Below are 21062 nucleotides of genomic sequence, written 5' to 3'. Positions count from 1 at the left end.
CCTGACTACTCCACTTCGCCCGGCTCCCACTTCTGGCTACCCACAGCCCGGACCCACACCGGACTGCTTCACACTATGAGGTTCCGCCCGTTCCTTTTCTCACCGGCTTCCCTGCTTTCCAGCTCCCACACTCTGCCCCGGCTCTGCTGCTCCGCTCCTGTCCCCGAGACGACTGCTCCCTTGATCTAATCTTTTTTTCCTCACACCCTTGCTCTCTCCTCCCCTTGTCTCTGCCGGCTCCTCCTCCCCACTGTGGTGACAGCCGTCCCACCCGGCCACTAGGGGTACCCTAACACAATACACATGCACATACAAATAAAACATTTTTATTAATAACATTTCCGGGTTAACTATGCTCCCTTTTGCAGGGGGTCTGCTCACCCACTGCATACCTCCCCTCTTAAAACCCGAGCCTCCCGGCACGGCTCTTACTTAAAACACACAGAAGCACGTAAAGTCTGCAATACCGTCCACAATAGGCGCAGCACCCACACAGAGGGCTCCAGTGTGCCCAGTTCTCCTCCTCTGGACGGCCACCAGTGTGCGCAGCTCTCCTCCTCTGGACGGCCACCAGTGTGCGCAGCTCTCCTCCTCTGGACGGCCAGCAGTGTGCCCAGTTCTCCTCCTCTGGACGGCCACCAGTCCCGCGCAGCACTCCTCCTCTGGACGGCCACCAGTGTGCGCAGCTCTCCTCCTCTGGACGGCCACCAGTGTGCCCAGTTCTCCTCCTCTGGACGGCCACCAGTCCCGCGCCCGGCGGTTTCTGCAGCGCTCCCGGTCCTTCTTTCAACTAGCGCCCGGAGGCTCAACAGCGCTCCCGGTCTTAGATGGGCGCCCGGAGGCTTGGCAACAGCGCTCCCGGTCTTAGATGGGGCGACTGCCCGTACAAACACACAGAAGGGAGCTCGTCCCGTGAAACTTTAAAAGAACTTCTGCCGGCTAAACGGCGCCGGACTTAAACAACAGATCAGCAGTGGTGACTTACTCTGGGGGCCAGGCCCTCTTCCATTCCTCCGCTTGGGCCTGGATGTATGCCCCCAGGGATTGTCCCGGCTGCTGACGGATCCTCTGGAAGGACGCAGGGGCGTAGGGTGGCTCCACAGGCGCAGCTGCTGCAGCTCCTCTCGGTGGTGAAGGTGTCGCTGCCCCTGACAATCTTGCTGGTAACGGCGGCGGTGTCAATGCTGAGACTGGGTAGAGTGGAGGCGGGTCCTCGTTTCCCGCTCTTAAACAGACTCCACCCCCAGCCCCACGCATCATCTTGACTCCTCCGCTGAGGTACTTCTTTTTCTTCTTCTTCCATGCCCTGGAGCTGGCGCCTCCCCTCTTTGGGCGGAGTACTCCATGCTTTCTCTTCGGCACCGGCCAGCCCCAGGCTCTTCTTTCGGCGCCAATTCTGCGCGCGCCTTCTGTGTCTTCACAGACAACGGCCATCTTGCCGCCATCTTGTGCCCGGTCCTTCACCTCAGGCACCGTCTCCTCTTCCCACCATGGGACTGCAAATCTTCGCTGAGAGTCCGGATCAGGGGCCCTCGGCACCACTTGGTCTCCATCTTCTTGGAGCGGGTCCCCTGGCGTACGATCCGGATCCTGCCGACTACGCCACATGTAACGGGGTGCCAGGGGTGCCTCTGGCCTTGTAGTCGTGGCCCTTGCAATCAGGCTTACCCCTGGTTCCACCGTCACTATGGGGACAGGAGATGACTTGGTGGGGCAGAGTGTGGTGGTGATGCAGATGTTATCCGGCGCACAAACACTCTTCAGGCAGGGTTCAATGCAATGAACAAACATTCTTTTATTCTTCACAAAGTCCCAAACACAGCAATAAAGGTGATGATACGCTTTCTTAGCTGGGGGAAGCCTGTCCTTGCGTCCCCTCCAGTGGGGATGTGCCTGACTACTCCACTTCGCCCGGCTCCCACTTCTGGCTACCCACAGCCCGGACCCACACCGGACTGCTTCACACTATGAGGTTCCGCCCGTTCCTTTTCTCACCGGCTTCCCTGATTTCCAGCTCCCACACTCTGCCCCGGCTCTGCTGCTCCGCTCCTGTCCCCGAGACGACTGCTCCCTTGATCTAATCTTTTTTTCCTCACACCCTTGCTCTCTCCTCCCCTTGTCTCTGCCGGCTCCTCCTCCCCACTGTGGTGACAGCCGTCCCACCCGGCCACTAGGGGTACCCTAACACAATACACATGCACATACAAATAAAACATTTTTATTAATAACATTTCCGGGTTAACTATGCTCCCTTTTGCAGGGGGTCTGCTCACCCACTGCATAAGTATCATCACTTTGTGTGGGATACTAAGAAGGTATCATCGCTGTGTGTATACTAAGGAGGTATCATCACTTTGTGGGGGATACTAAGGAGGTATCATCACTGTGTGTATACTAAGGAGGTATCATCACTGTGTGTATACTAAGGAGGTATCATCACTGTGTGTATACTAAGGAGGTATCATCACTGTGTGTATACTAAGGAGGTATCATCACTGTGTGCGGGATACTAAGGAGGTATTACCACTGTGTGTGGGATACTAAGGAGGTATCATGACTGTGTGTGGTATACTATGGAGGTTTCATCACTTTGTGTGGGATACAAAGGAGGTATCGTCACTCTGTGTATACTAAGGGGGTATCATTACTGTGTGGGGGATACTAAGGAAGTATCATCACTTTGTGTGGGATACTAAGAAGGTATCATCGCTGTGTGTATACTAAGGAGGTATCATCACTTTGTGGGGGATAGTAAGGAGGTATCATCACTTTGTGGGGGATAGTAAGGAGGTATCATCACTTTGTGGGGGATACTAAGGAGGTATCATCACTGTGTGTATACTAAGGAGGTATCATCACTGTGTGTATACTAAGGAGGTATCATCACTGTGTGTGGGATACTAAGGAGGCATTACTACTGTGCAGAGATTGTTATGCCACATGAACGCTGCAGCCAATCAGCGGTCACTGCAGGACTGCACTTTAAGTTCTCACACTCCCTTCGGACACCTTAGGAAAAAAAATAGCAAAGCAGCCAATCAGTGACCGCTGACGTATAGATTTTAGGAAGGGGCAGTGTCAGTAGTGGAGGCACTGTTAGTATCCCTGGGCATTAAGCTGGCGTTATTACTGTGAGGGGGGCACTAAGAGGGCGTCATCACTGTGAATTACAGAAAGATGGGGAACAACATGGCACTATTACTGTGGGGGCAGTCAGGTGGCATTGTTAGTGAGTGCAGCACAGAGGAGGGCACTGTTAGTGAGTGCAGCACAGAGGAGGGCACTGTTAGTGAGTGCAGCACAGAGGAGGGCACTGTTAGTGAGTGCAGCACAGAGGAGGGCACTGTTAGTGCGCGTTCACACTGAGAACGTCTGTGTATCATGGAGGGTTAGAGGAGCGGCCTAATCTGCAGTAGTCACTGCACTGATGTGGAGTCACCCGTGTATGTACAGATACATTCACTGCCGTCTCTGGATTTCTTTTTGTGTACTGCCCCTTTAACGACCTTCCAATCTCCTGACACTCTGTGACGTCACCTGGAGCCGCTGATGATCCCATAGAGTCCTAGCACACAGCCAGTACGGTAGCGTGGCCGAGCGGTCTAAGGCGCTGGATTTAGGCTCCAGTCTCTCTGGAGGCGTGGGTTCGAATCCCACCGCTGCCAACTGGATTTTTTTTATTTTTTTTTCCTTTATATCTGCGCATAGAGGTGATACTGAGAAACACCCGGTGAGTATTTACAAGTGATCCCTAATGTTTTATTAATCAGCTTTGTGTCTTTCTCACGGTCTTATACAGCGCGGCGGCCATTTTGGTGAAGCCTCTATAGCAACCAATAGAATGTCTCCGGCGCTTAAATGACGTCACTGCCATCCTATTGATTGTTAGGCGAGCTCACGCTCTTGCGTCATTTCAGACCGCGGCAACGGCGGCTGGTTGCTTAGTAACGCGAAAAGATTGGGCCTGAGAGCAGGTAATGGTGTACATGCGGTGTATAATGCAGGGTGACGGTAATGCGCTGTTATTTCACTGGGCAGACATGGCTGCAGGGGCAGGGGCAGCTATACTTCACTATGGATGTGTCTAGAAGGTATACAATCAATTATACCACTGATTTCCAATCTGCTGAGGCAAAACTACAACTCCCAGCATGCCCAGATAGCTGTTAGCTGTGTGGGCATGCTGGGAGTTGTAGTTTTGCAGATTTTGTCCAGCCCCAGGTTGGAGGCTAGTGACTGTAATCATGGAAGAGCAACTGTCACACCGCTGCAGCTCGTTACAATGTGTCCAGACCCTCCGGACGATGGCGGAGCAGCCGCCTGACCAAATGGCCTCGTAGGTGGACATGACGGTGTCAGTCCTGATCACAGGGTAGTACCGGGACTTATATCTACAATACAGACGAGAAAAGCGCACGGTGGGCAGGTGTCTGGCGCCGTGGACAGGCGGTGGGCAAGGGTTGGACGCGGTGGGCAGGTGTCTGAGGCGGTGGGTAGGTATCTGACGCAGTGGACAGGCGGTGGGGAAGGGTTGGATGCAGTGGGCAGGTGTCTGAGGCGGTGGGCAGGTGTCTGAGGCGGTGGGCAGGTGTCTGAGGCGGTGGGCAGGTATCTGACGCAGTGGACAGGCGGTGGGAAAGGGTTGGATGCAGTGGGCAGGTGTCTGAGGCGGTGGGCAGGTGTCTGAGGCGGTGGGCAGGGGTCGGATGCAGTGGGCAGGTGTCTGACGCAGTGGACAGGCGGTGGGCAAGGGTCGGATGCGGTGGGCAAGGGTCGGATGCGATGGGCAGGTGTCTGACGCAGTGGACAGGCGGTGGGCAAGGGTCGGACGCGGTGGGCAGGCGATGGGCAAGGGTCGGACACGGTGGGCAGGCGATGGGCAAGGGTCGGACGCGGTGGGCAGGCGATGGGCAAGGGTCGGACACGGTGGGCAGGAGTCACACGCGGCGTTCAGGAGCTGGACACTGCGTGGTTTTTAATATTATTTGATAATCTTTGTTTTCTAGTTTTTGATTCCAGCAGATACTATTGTAGGACGGCCCACCTAAGCTCCTCCCACTCGGGATGAGCCCCGCCTTCCTATTATGCAGCGGACGCTTTGACCTCATGATCCTCCACGTATCAGAGATGATAGCCCCTGAGTGTCCTCTCTTCTGTTTGCAGAGATCATGCCGGTGGTCAGCAGCCTGGTGCCCGCCCGCTTCCTCACGCTGACGGCCCACCTGGTCATTGTCATCACCATCTTTTGGTCACGGGTAAGAGCCCCACTGCCATCAGTTCTTCCATAACCGAGAGACCGGCAGCGTCAACTTTCTATCATATATTTATCCTGTTGTCACCATTGTGATGGTCTCTGCTTCTTGTCAGTGAATGGGAAAAGTAATTGGTTTTTTTTTTTTTTACAATATAAGCCTTGCTTCCAGTCACTGACGCCAGCAGGAGGATTTTAAGCACAGAATATTATGCAAAGTTGCAGATTTTAGTTAAAAAAAGCCCCTGATAATTGATGCTGTGTGTGATCCGTGTACACACGGGAGTATGAGATATTCCGATTTACTAGATGCCAGATTAAAAGACTTGATTGTCTTATTGGCTCCAGGGACACAGCACATTACGCTCAGCCTCATCCACACACGTCAGTGGTCGCAGAAACCAAACCCCCACAGATGAGTGTCCAACAAGTAACATTATGTGGGTGGTGGGGAGGTGATCGGACCGAGTGAGGATGTACACATCACCTGTAATGTCTACTGTCCTAGGAAAATAATGTCCTCGCCTGTCTGCCCCTGGAGTATACTCAAGACCAGTACAAGGCCGCCGATACCGAGTAAGTACCAAGATGGGCAGGGTGATACAGAGAGGAGGAGCTATGAGTCTCCTCCCCCTGCAGGGTGATACAGAGAGGAGGAGATATGAGCCTCCTCCCCCTGCAGGGTGATACAGAGAGGAGGAGCTATGAGTCTCCTCCCCCTGCAGGGTGATACAGAGAGGAGGAGCTATGAGTCTCCTCCCCCTGCAGGGTGATACAGAGAGGAGGAGCTATGAGTCTCCTCCCCCTGCAGGGTGATACAGATAGGTGGAGCTATGAGTCTCCTCCCCCTGCAGGGTGATACAGATAGGAGGAGCTATGAGTCTCCTCCCCCTGCAGGGTAATACAGAGAGGATTAGCTATGAGTCTCCTCCCCCTGCAGGGTGATACAGATAGGTGGAGCTATGAGTCTCCTCCCCCTGCAGGGTGATACAGAGAGGATTAGCTATGAGTCTCCTCCCCCTGCAGGGTGATACAGGTAGGAGGAGCTATGAGTCTCCTCCCCCTGCAGGGTGATACAGATAGGAGGAGCTAGAAGTCCCCTCCCCCTGCAGGGTTATACAGATAGAAGGAGCTATGAGTCTCCTCCCCATGCAGGGTGATACAGGTAGGAGGAGCTATGAGTCTCCTCCCCCTGCAGGGTGATACAGAGAGGAGGAGCTATGAGTCTCCTCCCCCTGCAGGGGGATACAGATAGGAGGAGCTATGAGTCTCCTCCCCCTGCAGGGTGATACAGGTAGGAGAAGCTATGAGTCCCCTCCCCCTGCAGGGTGATACAGATAGGAGGAGCTGTGGTCGCCCGTCCTCCATGTATAACCCGCTCTCTCTCTCCTGCAGGCTGATTGTGGCCCTGTCGGTGACGTTGGGGATGTTCGTGATTGAGCTGGCTGGATTCTTCTCTGGGGTTTCCATGTTCAACAACACCCAGAGCGTCCTCTGTATCCTTCTGTCGCCCCTTTGCAGATATTAGTGGGTCTCCCATATTATCATCAGACGTGCTGCACGGCCTGCTGGGAATCTTTTTTTTCATTGGGTCGCCCTAGGTGACATCACTGGGATTACAACTGTGATGTCATCATCTATATACCTGGAAAGCTGTGAACCTCTGGCCATTGTTGCACCTTACAGCTGTCTCATAGCGCCATCTGCAGGCAGCCATCACACAGCACCATCTGCAGGCAGCCATCACACAGCGCCATCTGCAGGCAGCCATCACACAGCGCCATCTGCAGACAGCCATCACACAGCGCCATCTACAGGCAGCCATCACACAGCACCATCTACAGGCAGCCGTCACACAGCGCCATCTACAGGCAGCCATCACACAGCGCCATCTGCAGGCAGCCGTCACACAGCGCCATCTACAGGCAGCCATCACACAGCACCATCTACAGGCAGCCATCACACAGCACCATCTGCAGGCAGCCATCACACAGCACCATCTACAGGCAGCCATCACACAGCACCATCTGCAGGCAGCCATTACACAGCGCCATCTGCAGGCAGCCATCACACAGCACCATCTACAGGCAGCCATCACACAGCACCATCTGCAGGCAGCCGTCACACAGCACCATCTGCAGGCAGCCATCACACAGCTCCATCTACAGGCAGCCGTCACACAGCGCCATCTACAGGCAGCCGTCACACAGCGCCATCTACAGGCAGCCGTCACACAGCACCATCTACAGGCAGCCATCACACAGCACCATCTACAGGCAGCCGTCACACAGCACCATCTACAGGCAGCCATCACACAGCACCATCTACAGGCAGCCATCACACAGCACCATCTACAGGCAGCCGTCACACAGCACCATCTACAGGCAGCCGTCACACAGCGCCATCTACAGGCAGCCATCACACAGCGCCATCTACAGGCAGCCGTCACACAGCGCCATCTGCAGGCAGCCATCACACAGCACCATCTACAGGCAGCCATCACACAGCACCATCTACAGGCAGCCGTCACACAGCGCCATCTACAGGCAGCCGTCACACAGCACCATCTACAGGCAGCCGTCACACAGCGCCATCTGCAGGCAGCCGTCACACAGCACCATCTGCAGGCAGCCATCACACAGCACCATCTGCAGGCAGCCGTCACACAGCACCATCTGCAGGCAGCCGTCACACAGCACCATCTACAGGCAGCCGTCACACAGCGCCATCTACAGGCAGCCGTCACACAGCACCATCTGCAGGCAGCCGTCACACAGCGCCATCTACAGGCAGCCATCACACAGCGCCATCTGCAGGCAGCCATCACACAGCACCATCTACAGGCAGCCATCACACAGCACCATCTACAGGCAGCCATCACACAGCACCATCTACAGGCAGCCGTCACACAGCACCATCTACAGGCAGCCATCACACAGCACCATCTACAGGCAGCCATCACACAGCACCATCTACAGGCAGCCGTCACACAGCACCATCTACAGGCAGCCATCACACAGCACCATCTGCAGGCAGCCGTCACACAGCACCATCTGCAGGCAGCCGTCACACAGCACCATCTGCAGGCAGCCGTCACACAGCACCATCTACAGGCAGCCGTCACACAGCACCATCTACAGGCAGCCATCACACAGCGCCATCTACAGGCAGCCATCACACAGCACCATCTACAGGCAGCCATCACACAGCACCATCTACAGGCAGCCGTCACACAGCACCATCTGCAGGCAGCCATCACACAGCACCATCTGCAGGCAGCCGTCACACAGCACCATCTACAGGCAGCCGTCACACAGCACCATCTACAGGCAGCCATCACACAGCACCATCTACAGGCAGCCATCACACAGCACCATCTACAGGCAGCCGTCACACAGCACCATCTACAGGCAGCCGTCACACAGCACCATCTGCAGGCAGCCGTCACACAGCACCATCTGCAGGCAGCCGTCACACAGCACCATCTGCAGGCAGCCGTCACACAGCACCATCTACAGGCAGCCGTCACACAGCACCATCTACAGGCAGCCATCACACAGCGCCATCTACAGGCAGCCATCACACAGCACCATCTACAGGCAGCCATCACACAGCACCATCTACAGGCAGCCATCACACAGCACCATCTACAGGCAGCCGTCACACAGCACCATCTACAGGCAGCCATCACACAGCACCATCTGCAGGCAGCCATCACACAGCGCCATCTACAGGCAGCCGTCACACAGCACCATCTACAGGCAGCCGTCACACAGCACCATCTGCAGGCAGCCGTCACACAGCGCCATCTACAGGCAGCCGTCACACAGCGCCATCTACAGGCAGCCGTCACACAGCACCATCTACAGGCAGCCGTCACACAGCGCCATCTACAGGCAGCCGTCACACAGCACCATCTACAGGCAGCCATCACACAGCACCATCTACAGGCAGCCATCACACAGCACCATCTACAGGCAGCCATCACACAGCGCCATCTACAGGCAGCCATCACACAGCGCCATCTACAGGCAGCCATCACACAGCACCATCTGCAGGCAGCCGTCACACAGCACCATCTGCAGGCAGCCGTCACACAGCACCATCTACAGGCAGCCGTCACACAGCACCATCTACAGGCAGCCGTCACACAGCGCCATCTACAGGCAGCCGTCACACAGCACCATCTGCAGGCAGCCGTCACACAGCACCATCTACAGGCAGCCGTCACACAGCGCCATCTACAGGCAGCCGTCACACAGCACCATCTACAGGCAGCCGTCACACAGCGCCATCTACAGGCAGCCATCACACAGCGCCATCTACAGGCTGCCATCACACAGCAACGTTACATCAGAGGTGACATCACCGATCCCATGTCGCGCTCTGTCACAGTTTATCATGCAGCGCCATCTAGTGGCCGGTGTGGTAATTCTTTGTGCAGTAAGCAGCATCTGTCAGCAGGGGGCGTTCTCGGTTCTTTCTTGCTGTGGTGAGTGGTTACTGTCATTGTTTGTCCATAACCCCTTCCTGCAGCCATCGGGGCCCACTCCAGCGCCGGCGTGGCCCTTCTGTTCTACCTCTTTGAGGCCTGGACGTGCGCCGTGTACTGGTGGATATTTGCTTTCTGCAGGTAAGTGCCGAGGACACCGCTTTGTGTAGCTTTATAGACCCTGTCGCTGCTGCTGCTGCCTTCCTTGACTCTCTGGTGTCAGCCCTGGCCGCCCACTGCTCGGCATCGGTCAGCCTCTCCTTGTTTGTCACCCAGAAGTGGGAGTGCGCCACCTATTGGTATATCTTTGGCTTCTGCAGGTACACAGAGGGCTGGGGGAGGTGACGGATGGGGGAGAGGAAGATGACAAAGGGATAAGAGGAACAATGAAGAGGGAGCACCGGATTTAGGAATGGCTGTCCCCATGTGGAGTGAAAGGGAGGCCATTATCTGGTGTGGTCCGCGCGCCCTCTGCTGGACAGTAATGGCATTACCTCTATCTACAGTTGTAATCTAACCATTCTAACTTTGGTTTGTCAGCAAAATCTCCAAACTTTCTGCTCTTTCCAATACACTGAAGGGGAGAGCAGAACGCAACTAAGGCTATGTGCACACGCTGCGTTTTTGTCCGCTAAAAACGCACCCGCGGCAAAAAAACGCAATTTGGTGCGTTTTTGGCTGCGTTTTGCTGCGTTTTTGATCTCTGCGTTTTTCCAATGCATTGCATGGGGGGAAAACGCAGGAAAGAATTGACATGTCCATTTTTTTTTTTTAAGCTCAAAAACACAGCTTAAAAAAAAAGTTGTGTGCGGACAGCAAAAAATGAAAACTCATAGACTTTGTTGGGGAAACAAAGTCATGCAGTTTTGAGGCCAAAAACGCCGCGAAAAACGCACTGTGTGAACTTACCCTAATAGAGAATAAGCGGTTTCTCCAAACTCGGGACTGTTAGCAGCGGGTTAATCAGTGTGATGTCCACAGCGAGCAACAGAGAATATTCATTTATTGAGAATGAAGAATATCTAGCTTACAACATGAGAATAGGATCAGTCTGGTTTCTGGGAGAGAGAAATCATCTGCTGTGACCTTCAGCTTCCAGCTCCACACTAGAAAGAACACACCGGGAGAAACAAGGTCACAATAAGCAAAGATGTGGGGATTGATGAAAACCTCGTGTCACCCGAGTTTTATGACATTATGCCAGTAGTCCAGATGAAGCAACAACAACAATCTACGACACCAGACTGATCCTATTGTCATGTTGTAAGCTGGATGTTCTTCATAGTATCATAGTTTTTAAGGTTGAAGGGAGACTCTAAGTCCATCTAGTTCAACCCGTAGCCTAACATGTTGATCCAGAGGAAGGCAAAAAAACCCCCCAATGTGACAAACAAGCTCCAATGGGGAAAAAATGTCCTTCCTTCGTCCACATCCGGCAATCAGACTAGTTCCCTGGATCAATACCCTGTCATAGAATCTAATTTACATAACTGGTAATATTAAATTTTTCAAGAAAGGCATCCAGGCTCTGCTTAAATGTTAGTAGTGAATCACTCATTACAACATCATGCGGCAGAGAGCTCCATAGTCTCACTGCTCGTACAGTAAAGAATCCTCCTCTGTGATTATGATTAAACCTTCTTTCCTCAAGACGTAGTGGATGCCCCCGTGTTCCAGTCACAGGCCTAGGTGTAAAAAGATCTTTGGAAAGGTCTCTGTACTGTCCCCTCATATATTTATACATTGTGATTAGATCCCCCTAAGCCTTCGTTTTTCCTGTCTTGGTATTGCAGCCCCCCCATTCCTCTAATAATCTTGGTCGCTCTTCTCTGCACCCTCTCCAGTTCAGCTATGTCCTTCTTATATATCGGTGACCAGAATTGTACACAGTATTCTAAGTGCGGTCGCACTAGTGACTTGTACAGAGGTAGAACTATATTTTTTTCATGAACACTTCTACCTCTTTTAATACATCCCATTATTTTATTAGCCCTGGCAGCAGCTGCCTGACACTGGCCACTAAAGTGAAGTTTACCATCCACCCATACACCCAAGTCTTTTTCTGTGTCTGTTTTACCCAGTGTTCTACAATTAAGTACATAATCATAATTGTTATTTCCTCTACCCAAGTGCATGACCTTACATTTATCTACATTAAACTTCAATTGCCACTTCTCAGCCCAATCCTCCAATTTACATAAATCTCCCTGTAATATAAAATTATCCTCCTCTGTATTGATTACCCTGCAGAGTTTAGTATCATCTGCAAATATTGAAATTCTACTCCGCATGCCCCCAACAAGGTCATTAATAAATATGTTGAAAAGAAGCAGGCCCAATACTGACCCCTGTGGTACCCCACTATGAACTGAGACCCAGTCCGAGTACGTACCATTAATAACCACCCTTTGTTTCCTATCACTGAGCCAGTTTTTAACCCAGTTACACATATTTTCCCCTATCCCCATTATTCTCATTTTATGTACCAACCTTTTGTGTGGCACCGTATCAAAAGCTTTTGAAAAGTCCATAATAGTCCTTACTTCTCAATAAATGAATATTCTCTGTTGCTCGCTGTGGACATCACGCTGATTAACCCGCTGCTAACAGGGAGAAATTCCAGAATCCTTCATCGCTGCAGGTGTCTTTTAGTACTTAGTAGAGCCCCTCTGGCTGTTATGACCTGCTGCAGACGCTCTGCATAGCCAGAAACCAGCCCGTGGCAGCGTTTCTGAAGGATCTTAGCCCATCCATCATGAGCAGTGGCCTCCAGGTCACTGATAATCTTGGGTTGTGGCCCAGAAAGATAACGTACATGTGAGAAAGACGCCAGCCCGGCCCTATCTATAGGAGGACTGGCGCTGACTCACTGCGGAGGTGTACTGGGGAAGGGAGGTGCATAGCATTCAGGCCTGTAGATAATCAGTGGCAGTCACTACCAACGATAAAACATCCACTTTATTCAAATCTTCTTAAGGCTATGTGCACACGCTGCGGTTTTTTTGACGCTGCGATTTTGTGCGTTTTTTGGCCGCTAAAAACGCACCCGCGTCGAAAAAACGCATCAAAACGCATGTGTTTTTACCGCGATTTGGTGCATTTTTGGCTGCGTTTTGCTGCGTTTTTGATCTCTGCGTTTTGCTGCGTTTTTCCAATGCATTGCATGGGGGGGAAAACGCAGAAAAAACGCAGGAAAGAATTGACATGTCCATTTTTTTTTTTCCCAACCTCAAAAACGCAGCTTAAAAAAAAAGTTGTGTGCGGACAGCAAAAATGAAAACTCATAGACTTTGCTGGGGAAGCAAAGTCATGCAGTTTTGAGGCCAAAAACGCACCCGAAAAACGCACTGTGTGCACATAGCCTAAAACCACAGTCAGCAGAAGTAGGAGCGCACCACAATCATAAATAGATAAATACAAAATCACAAAACAGGGTGCAATCTGTTGCGGTAAGAAGGTATGTAACAACACAAGAGGAGAAGCTGCTGCACATGGATCAGATGCACACCAATTCCTTATAATTAAGAAAACACCTTTATTATGGACCAACATGTTAAAACCATTTAAAAGTAGGTGCAACAAACACACAAAAGGGCGGTCCGTTCACCCTGAGCATAAAGAACCCCAAACATAACATAGATGGTAAGTACAACCTAAGTAATGATTACAGTAACATGTAGCCCTGTGCCAGCATACAATGCTGACTATGGAGAATTCGTAAGCAGCGAGCCGAAGCCCAAAGGTGAACAGGAAAACGTCCTGTCAGTATATCAATGACCGGAAATAAATATAGAGGGGGCAGAGATGATGCATTATGCAAACCAGTGTGCGTGCCGAGATACAAGCACCCATATCTCAACTAAGGGTGGCTTTACACGCTGCGACATCGCTAGCCGATACTAGCTATGGCGAGCGTGATAGCACCCGCCCCTATCGTTATGCCGATATGGGAAGATCGCTGCCGCAGCGAACATTACCTGCTCGGTGACGTCGCTGTGACTGATGAACCACCTCCTTTCTAAGGGGGCGGTTCGTTCGGCGTCACAGCGACGTCACTAAGCGGCCGCCCAATCAAAGCGGAGGGACGGAGATGAGCGGGACGAACATCCTGCTCACCTTCTTCCTTCCTGATTGCTGGCGTTTGGCAGGTAAGGAGAGGTTCCTCGTTCCTGCGGCGTCACACGTAGCGGTGTGCTGCCGCAGGGACAAGGATCAACTTCACCCCAGCGACAGCAGCGATATTTGAGAATGGACCCCCATGTCAACAAGGAGCAATTTTGGACGTTTTTGCAACGATCCAAAATCGCTCCTAGGAGTCACACACAACGAGATCGCTACAGCGGCCGGATGTGCGTCACAAAATCCGTGACCCCAACGAGATCACTACAGCGGCCGGATGTGCGTCACAAAATCCGTGACCCCAACGAGATCGCTATAGCGGCCGGATGTGCGTCACAAAATCTGTGACCCCAACGAGATCGCTACAGCGGCCGGATGTGCGTCTCACAATCCGTGACCCCAACGAGATTGCTGTAGCAAATTCATAGCGTGTAAAGCCCGCTTAAGTCAATAAGATGTATAATGGCAAGCACAAGAGGCAGTGATAACTTCCCCTGAGGAAGCCGCTTAGGCGGCGAAACGCGTTGGCCCGCTCGCCCTGAGCATTTTCCTTCTACCCCACCTGTGCCTAACCTCTGATCCCTGCATTGTAGTCCTGTGACCCACGTTACCGCTCCTGTCACCTGCTTATATGGTATTTTACCTGTGTCTAGTGGTACCTCATTTTTAGTATATGCTGTTGTGGGCACGGGGCACTTGGGACAGCCAGTGTGCTCCATACTCTAGGCACACAAGAGGTTTTCTCCCCTGTGAATCTCTGCACGGATTCACTTTAGGTGGTTACTATTTCCAATTTACCTTCACCGCTGCCTCTTGTGCTTCCCATTATACATCTTATTGACTTAAGCAGCCTTTACACGCTACGATTTCGCTACAGCGATCTCGTTGGGGTCACGGATTTTGTGACGCACATCCGGCCGCTGTAGCGATCTCGTTGTGTGTGACTCCTAGGAGCAATTTTGTATCGTTGCAAAAACGTCCAAAATCGCTCTTCGTTGACATGGGGGTCCTATCCCAATTATCGCTGCTGTCGCTGAGGCAAAGTTGATCCTCGTCCCTGCGGCAGCGCACATCGCTACGTGTGACGCCGCAGGAACGAGGAACCTCTCCTTACCTGCCGCCGGCCACAATGCGGGAGGAAGGAGGTGGGCGGGATGTTCGTCCCGCTCATCTCCGCCCCTCCGCTTTGATTGGGCGGCCGCTTAGTGACGTCACTGTGACGCTGAGCGAACCGCCCCCTTAACAGCAATGTTGCAGGGCAGGTAAGTACGTGTGACGCTGCTGTAGCAATAATGTTCGCTACGGCAGCGATCGTCACATATCGGCATAACGATAGGGGCGGGTGCTATCACACTCGCCATCGCTAGTATCGGCTAGCGATGTCGCAGCGTGTAAAGCCACCCTTAGTTGAGATATGGGTGCTTGTATCTCGGCACGCACACTGGTTTGCATAATACATCATCTCTGCCCCCTCTATATTTATTTCCGGTCATTGATATACTGACAGGACGTTTTCCTGTTCACCTTTGGGCTTCGGCTCGCTGCTTACGAATTCTCCATAGTCAGCATTGTATGCTGGCACAGGGCTACATGTTACTGTAATCATTACTTAGGTTGTACTTACCATCTATGTTATGTTTGGGGTTCTTTATGCTCAGGGGGAACGGACCGCCCTTTTGTGTGTTTGTTGCACCTACTTTTATAATGGTTTTAACATGTTGGTCCATAATAAAGGTGTTTTCTTAATTATAAGGAATTGGTGTGCATCTGATCCATGTGCAGCAGCTTCTCCTCTTGTGCCTGTTATCTTCTTAAAACCAGTCACATATTGGAGACCACAGCCACGGGGAGACAGGAAAAGTGACAGGTGCAGCCGCACAGACCACGGCCGTGTCATGCAGACCCATAAGCCTGCTTTACACGTTGCAATTTCGCATACGATATCGTATGTGATTTGCAACGCCCCCATCGTATGTGCGGCACATTCAATTTGTTGCCAGTGCCGCACAAACGATTAACCCCCTCCTCCATACGACCTCGATGTGGGCAGCGAACGTCCACTTCCTGGAGTGGGAGGGACGTTCGGCGTCACATCGACGTCACGCGGCAGCCGGCCAATAGAAGCGGAGGGGCGGAGCTGAGCGGGACGTAAACATCCCGCCCACCTCCTTCCTTCCGCATTGCCGGCGGGAGCCGCGGGACGCAGGTAAGATCTGTTCATCGTTCCCGGGGTGTCACACACTGCGATGTGTGCTGCCTCAGGAACATTGAACAACCTCACGTGCAATTTATGAGGAATGAACGACGTGCGTGCGATGAACGGATTTTCGTGCAATCGCACGTACCTGTCACACACTGCAACATACCTTACAATGCCGGATGTGCGTCACTTACAACGTGACCCCGCCGACACATTGTAAGATATATTGTAGTGTGTAAAGCAGGCTATCGAAGTACACACCAGAACGAAATGGCCATCGTCTGAGCTGCTGCACCTGTCACTTTTTCCTCTCTCCTCCCAGCTGTGATCCCTTCAGTGAAGCTCGGCAGTGGCCCTGTGATCCTTACAGTGAAGCTCGGCGGTGTCTCTGTGATCCCTACAGTGAAGCTCGGCGATGGCTCTGTGATCCCTACTGTGAAACTCGGCGGCGGCTCTGTGATTCCTACAGTGAAGCCTGGTGGAGGCTCTGTGATCCCTACAGTGAAGCCCGGCAGGGGCTCTGTGATCTCTACAGAGAAGCCCAGCGGGGGCTTGGTGATCCCTACAGTGAAGCCCGGCGGGGGTTCAGTGATCCCTACAGTGAAGCTCGGCAGGAGCTCTGTGATCCCTCAGAGAAGCTCAGCGGGAACTCTGTGATCCCTACAGTGAAGCCCGGCGGGGGCTCTATGATCCCTACAGTGAAGCCCGGCGGGGGCTCTGTGATCTCTACAGTGAAGCCCGGCGGGGGCTCTGTGATCCCTACAGTGAAGCCCGGCGGGGGCTCTGTGATCCCTACAGTGAAGCCCGGCGGGGGCTCTGTGATCCCTACAGTGAAGCCCGGCGGGGGCTCTGTGATCCCTACAGTGAAGCCCGGCGGGGGCTCTGTGATCCCTACAGTGAAGCCCGGCGGGGGCTCTGTGATCCCTACAGTGAAGCTCGGCGGTGGCTCTGTGATCCCTACTGTGAAACTCGGCGGCGGCTCTGTGATTCCTACAGTGAAGCCCGGCAGGGGCTCTGTGATCTCTACAGAGAAGCCCGGCGGAGGCCTGGTGATCCCTACAGTGAAGCCTGGTGGGGGCTCAGTGATCCCTACAGTGAAGCCCGGCGGGGCTCTGTGATCTCTACAGAGAAGCCCGGCAGGAGCTCTGTGATCCCTACAGTGAAGCCCGGCGGTGGCTCGGTGATCCCTACAGTGAAGCTCGGCAGGAGCTATGTGATCCCTCAGAGAAGCTCAGCGTGAACTCTGTGATCCCTACAGTGAAGCCCGGCGGTGGCTCGGTGATCCTTACAGTGAAGCTCGGCAGAAGCTCTGTGATCCCTACAGTGAAGCTCGGCAGGAGCTCTGTGATCCCTACAGTGAAGCCCGGCGGTGGCTCGGTGATCCCTACAGTGAAGCTCGGCGGGGGATCTGAGATCCTTACAGTCAAATACGGTGGGTGCTTGGTGATCTGTACAGTGAAGCCCGGCGGGGGCTCGGTGATTCCTACAGTCAAGCATGGCGGTGTATTGGTGATGACTACAGTGATGTCTATGACTGCTTTGCTTCCTCTATAATCCCGCAGCATGTGGAGGGCAAGATAGAATCCATCAAATATCCGAAAATCCTAGGAGAAAACGTCCTGCGTGTTGTGAAGAGGCAGAATCTCGGACGTCATTAATAGGGATGATCGAATACCACAAATATTCGGCTTCGCGAATATTTGCCAAATAGGTCGCCGATATGCGAATATTCGATGCGTAATGTAAGTCTATGGGAAACCTGAATAACAACTATTTGGGTTTCCCATAGACTTACATTGCACATCGAATATTCGCATATCGGCGACCTATTTATCGGATATTCGAGAAGGCGAATATTCTGGTATTCAACCATCCATAGTCATTGACCTTCCAGCGGGACAATCATCCCAGCACCTCACAGGCCAACAAGGTTTACTGTGGGGGTTAAATGATTTTGATTGCAGCTGCATATTGTCTGAGACAAGACAACAATGGCTCCAGGCCTCGAGTAAATGTGTTTATTCATTGACAGCAGACGGAGATCTTCAAACCTTGGCCCAAAGAGCGTCTTTGTGTATCTGAGTGAATGTGAGAGCGTGAAAGGTAGAGATAGAACAAGGGGCGAGGGGGTGAGATGGAGACTAACCCTGATGTGTTCTCTTCCCAGCGCCCTCCCGGCCTTCACAGAAATCATCATCTTCATCGCTGTGTTAGGAATGAAGCGAAAGCCGTTGTGATGTCAGCACCAACCCTCTGCTATCAGCACTGACCCTGTGCTGTCCTCACCAACCCTGTGATGTCCTCACCGACCCTGTGATGTCCTCACCGACCCTGTGATGTCCTCACCGACCCTGTGATGTCCTCACCGACCCTGTGATGTCCTCACCGACCCTGTGATGTCCTCACCGACCCTGTGATGTCCTCACCGACCCTGTGATGTCCTCACCGACCCTGTGATGTCCTCACCGACCCTGTGATGTCCTCACCGACCCTGTGATGTCCTCACCGACCCTGTGATGTCCTCACCGACCCTGTGATGTCCTCACCGACCCTGTGATGTCCTCACCGACCCTGTGATGTCCTCACCGACCCTGTGATGTCCTCACCGACCCTGTGATGTCCTCACCGACCCTGTGATGTCCTCACCGACCCTGTGATGTCCTCACCGACCCTGTGATGTCCTCACCGACCCTGTGATGTCCTCACCGACTCTCTGATATCAGAACCGACCCTGTGATGTCAGCACCAACCATCTGATGTCATCCCTAGCCCTCTGATGTGAGCATTGGGCCTGTGATGTCATCCCCAGCCCTCTGACTTCACCACCGCCCCTATGATGTCAGCACTGGTCTTGTGGGGCCAGTTCCAGCCCCCTACAGCACTAAAGTCACGCATGGTGGCTCTCATAGATACAAGTGTCTCCTCCGCTGCTTCCACATAGCCCAGACTAATAAAACCACCATCTTGGAGATTGGGAACGGGGACATCCAGTAACAAGAACTTCCCATGTATTCCCATCTTACACCTTTATGGCACAACCCATCCGAGAGATGGGGCCCACATCTACCAGGCATGTCTGGAGCATCCTGTGGATGTGCCTTCAATGTCCGAGATCGGAATAACCCCTGGACGCCCTGCTGCTGCTGTTCTTTGATGAGGGTCGATCTAGAAGGATCACAAACAGCGTAGTCCTCCTTATTGCCCCTCACCATTTTGACCCTTGCTGTTCAGGTACTGAGCCGGCTGGTCGTCAAACATCACTGTCAGCCGGGCAGCCTAACGTGGAGGCCTGAGGGATCTTACATTCATAGTGTATCATGTCTACTGACCAGTTAGAGAGAAACCACAGTTTGCCAGGGCATGCTGGGAGTTGTAGTTTCACCTTAGCCAAAACGACATAATATGGAGACCAAGGAGTCATCCCACGAGCAGAAGTACATTTTAATCCATAGATGTTGGCCTATTAAGAAGTCTTGCTGACGGCTGTGTCCTGTGCACCTGGAGGTGCTTCAGCCGATGGTCGCGCATACACAGCTCCTGTCAGGTGGAGGGAGGAGGCATAAGGGTATGTACACATAGCGACTAACTAAGAGAAGTGACCTGACCCTTCTTCAGGCGGCTTCTGTCCAAACCTGCTTACTAATTATACATATAGGTAAGAAAAAGAAACGTCGGCGGCACAAGACATGAAAGAATCTTCACCACCGAATGTCTCCTAAAGCTTCTATTGCGGGTACACCTCCCTCAGTCACGGGCAATGCATTTTCAGCTGCTGCTTTATGTGAGGTAAAACATTCCCGTCAGTTCTATCAGAAGAGCAAGCCTATCTGCTGTTTTGCCGGTTGAGGGATCGAATCCACATAATGCCAGTGGCCAACCGGACACAGCTCACCACTGTATGGAAAGCTGAGACGTCACTGAGCGCAGAGAGAAGGTGTCGGGGAGAAGTCCGTCAACATTGCCGTACTTTTCGTTTTATAAGACGCACCCCAAATTTAGAGAAAAAAAAAAAAAGGTGTATTTCATAATCCGGTGCTGTCTTACCGGAGGGAGGGGCACATGAGGCAGGGGTGATGGTGGAGCGAGGGGCACAGGAGGCAGGGGCGGTGGTGGAGCAGGGTGATGCTGCGGGTGGTGCAGAGGGTGTCCCAGATGCTCGCTGCGGGCGTTGTGAAGCATGAGGAGCATCCAGAATTTGTCGGCGGTGCGGGCTTCAAAGAAATGGCTCCCAGGGTCGGCGCGTGCGCAGATATAGCTCTCGGCTCAATGTCAAGTCGAGACGTCATCTGCACACACGCCATTTTCCTTAAGGCCGCTGCAGGGAGATCAATGGGTCGGAGGTGTGGCGTGCGCAGATGAGATCTTGGACCAAGAGCTTCATCTGCGCACGCGCCAACTCCGGGCACCATTATTTGAAGCCCGACATTTTCAGAATGGCCCCTGCCTTACCGTCCACAGCGCCCGCAGCATCTCCTCTGCCCACTCTATACCTCCCCCGGTAAGCCACATTCGGATAATAGGACGCACTCCTCATTTTCCTCCCAAATTTTTGGGAGTAAAAGTGCGTCTTATAATCCAAAAAATACGGTATGTGCACATATGCTTGGTGCCCTGCAGCAGAGAGAGTAGTTACATCGCTGACTCCGGAGCTGCGCTCAGTGAGGTGTCACTATACTGATAAGCTGTGTGCTCCGCTCAGGTGTCCGGTCTCCCGCGGTCGGGCGCAGACCGTTACAGAGGACACGGCAGCGGCTCCGTTATAAGATCATCTCAGCATGTTATAGTCCACATCCACTCACGATCTATGCATGGAGTTGTCCTCTTGTTCATCGGACGCCGCTCTCCTGCACAGACTGACGCAGCGTTCACACACGAGGTTACAACACACTTTATACTCTTTCTATGACACATTCTTTATATATTTTATTTTTACCTTTTTTGTATTTTTTAAGTATTTTGTGTGACATAAAATTAACGATTGACTTTTGTATGATTTTTAT

The 21062-nt window shown here is 52.7% G+C and overlaps 1 protein-coding gene across 5 annotated transcripts in view; it reads left to right on the top strand.

Annotated features, from left to right (window-relative positions):
• TMEM107 (transmembrane protein 107) overlaps positions 1-21062 on the top strand; it is a 47093-nt gene extending 26031 nt beyond the window's left edge. Inside the window, exons 1-6 of one of the 5 annotated variants that reach the window (XM_075346695.1) lie at positions 3886-3974; positions 5164-5255; positions 5760-5827; positions 6647-6747; positions 9967-10063; positions 16385-17735. In XM_075346695.1, coding sequence (XP_075202810.1) covers positions 5169-5255; positions 5760-5827; positions 6647-6747; positions 9967-10063; positions 16385-17180 — 1149 coding nt within the window. In that variant the 5' untranslated portion in view covers positions 3886-3974; positions 5164-5168 and the 3' untranslated portion in view covers positions 17181-17735. Of the gene's footprint in view, positions 1-3885; positions 3975-4241; positions 4373-5163; positions 5256-5759; positions 5828-6646; positions 6748-9787; positions 9885-9966; positions 10064-16384; positions 17736-18229 lie in introns of those variants that run through there. The other 4 variants (XM_075346696.1, XM_075346698.1, XM_075346697.1 and 1 more) reach the window with 4 other exon arrangements.

The sequence above is a fragment of the Anomaloglossus baeobatrachus genome, chromosome 4 (assembly GCF_048569485.1).
Source record: "Anomaloglossus baeobatrachus isolate aAnoBae1 chromosome 4, aAnoBae1.hap1, whole genome shotgun sequence".
NCBI classification, from domain to species: domain Eukaryota; kingdom Metazoa; phylum Chordata; class Amphibia; order Anura; family Aromobatidae; genus Anomaloglossus; species Anomaloglossus baeobatrachus.
Note: the sequence above shows the minus strand (reverse complement) of the source record. Positions and strands in the feature narration are given on the sequence as shown.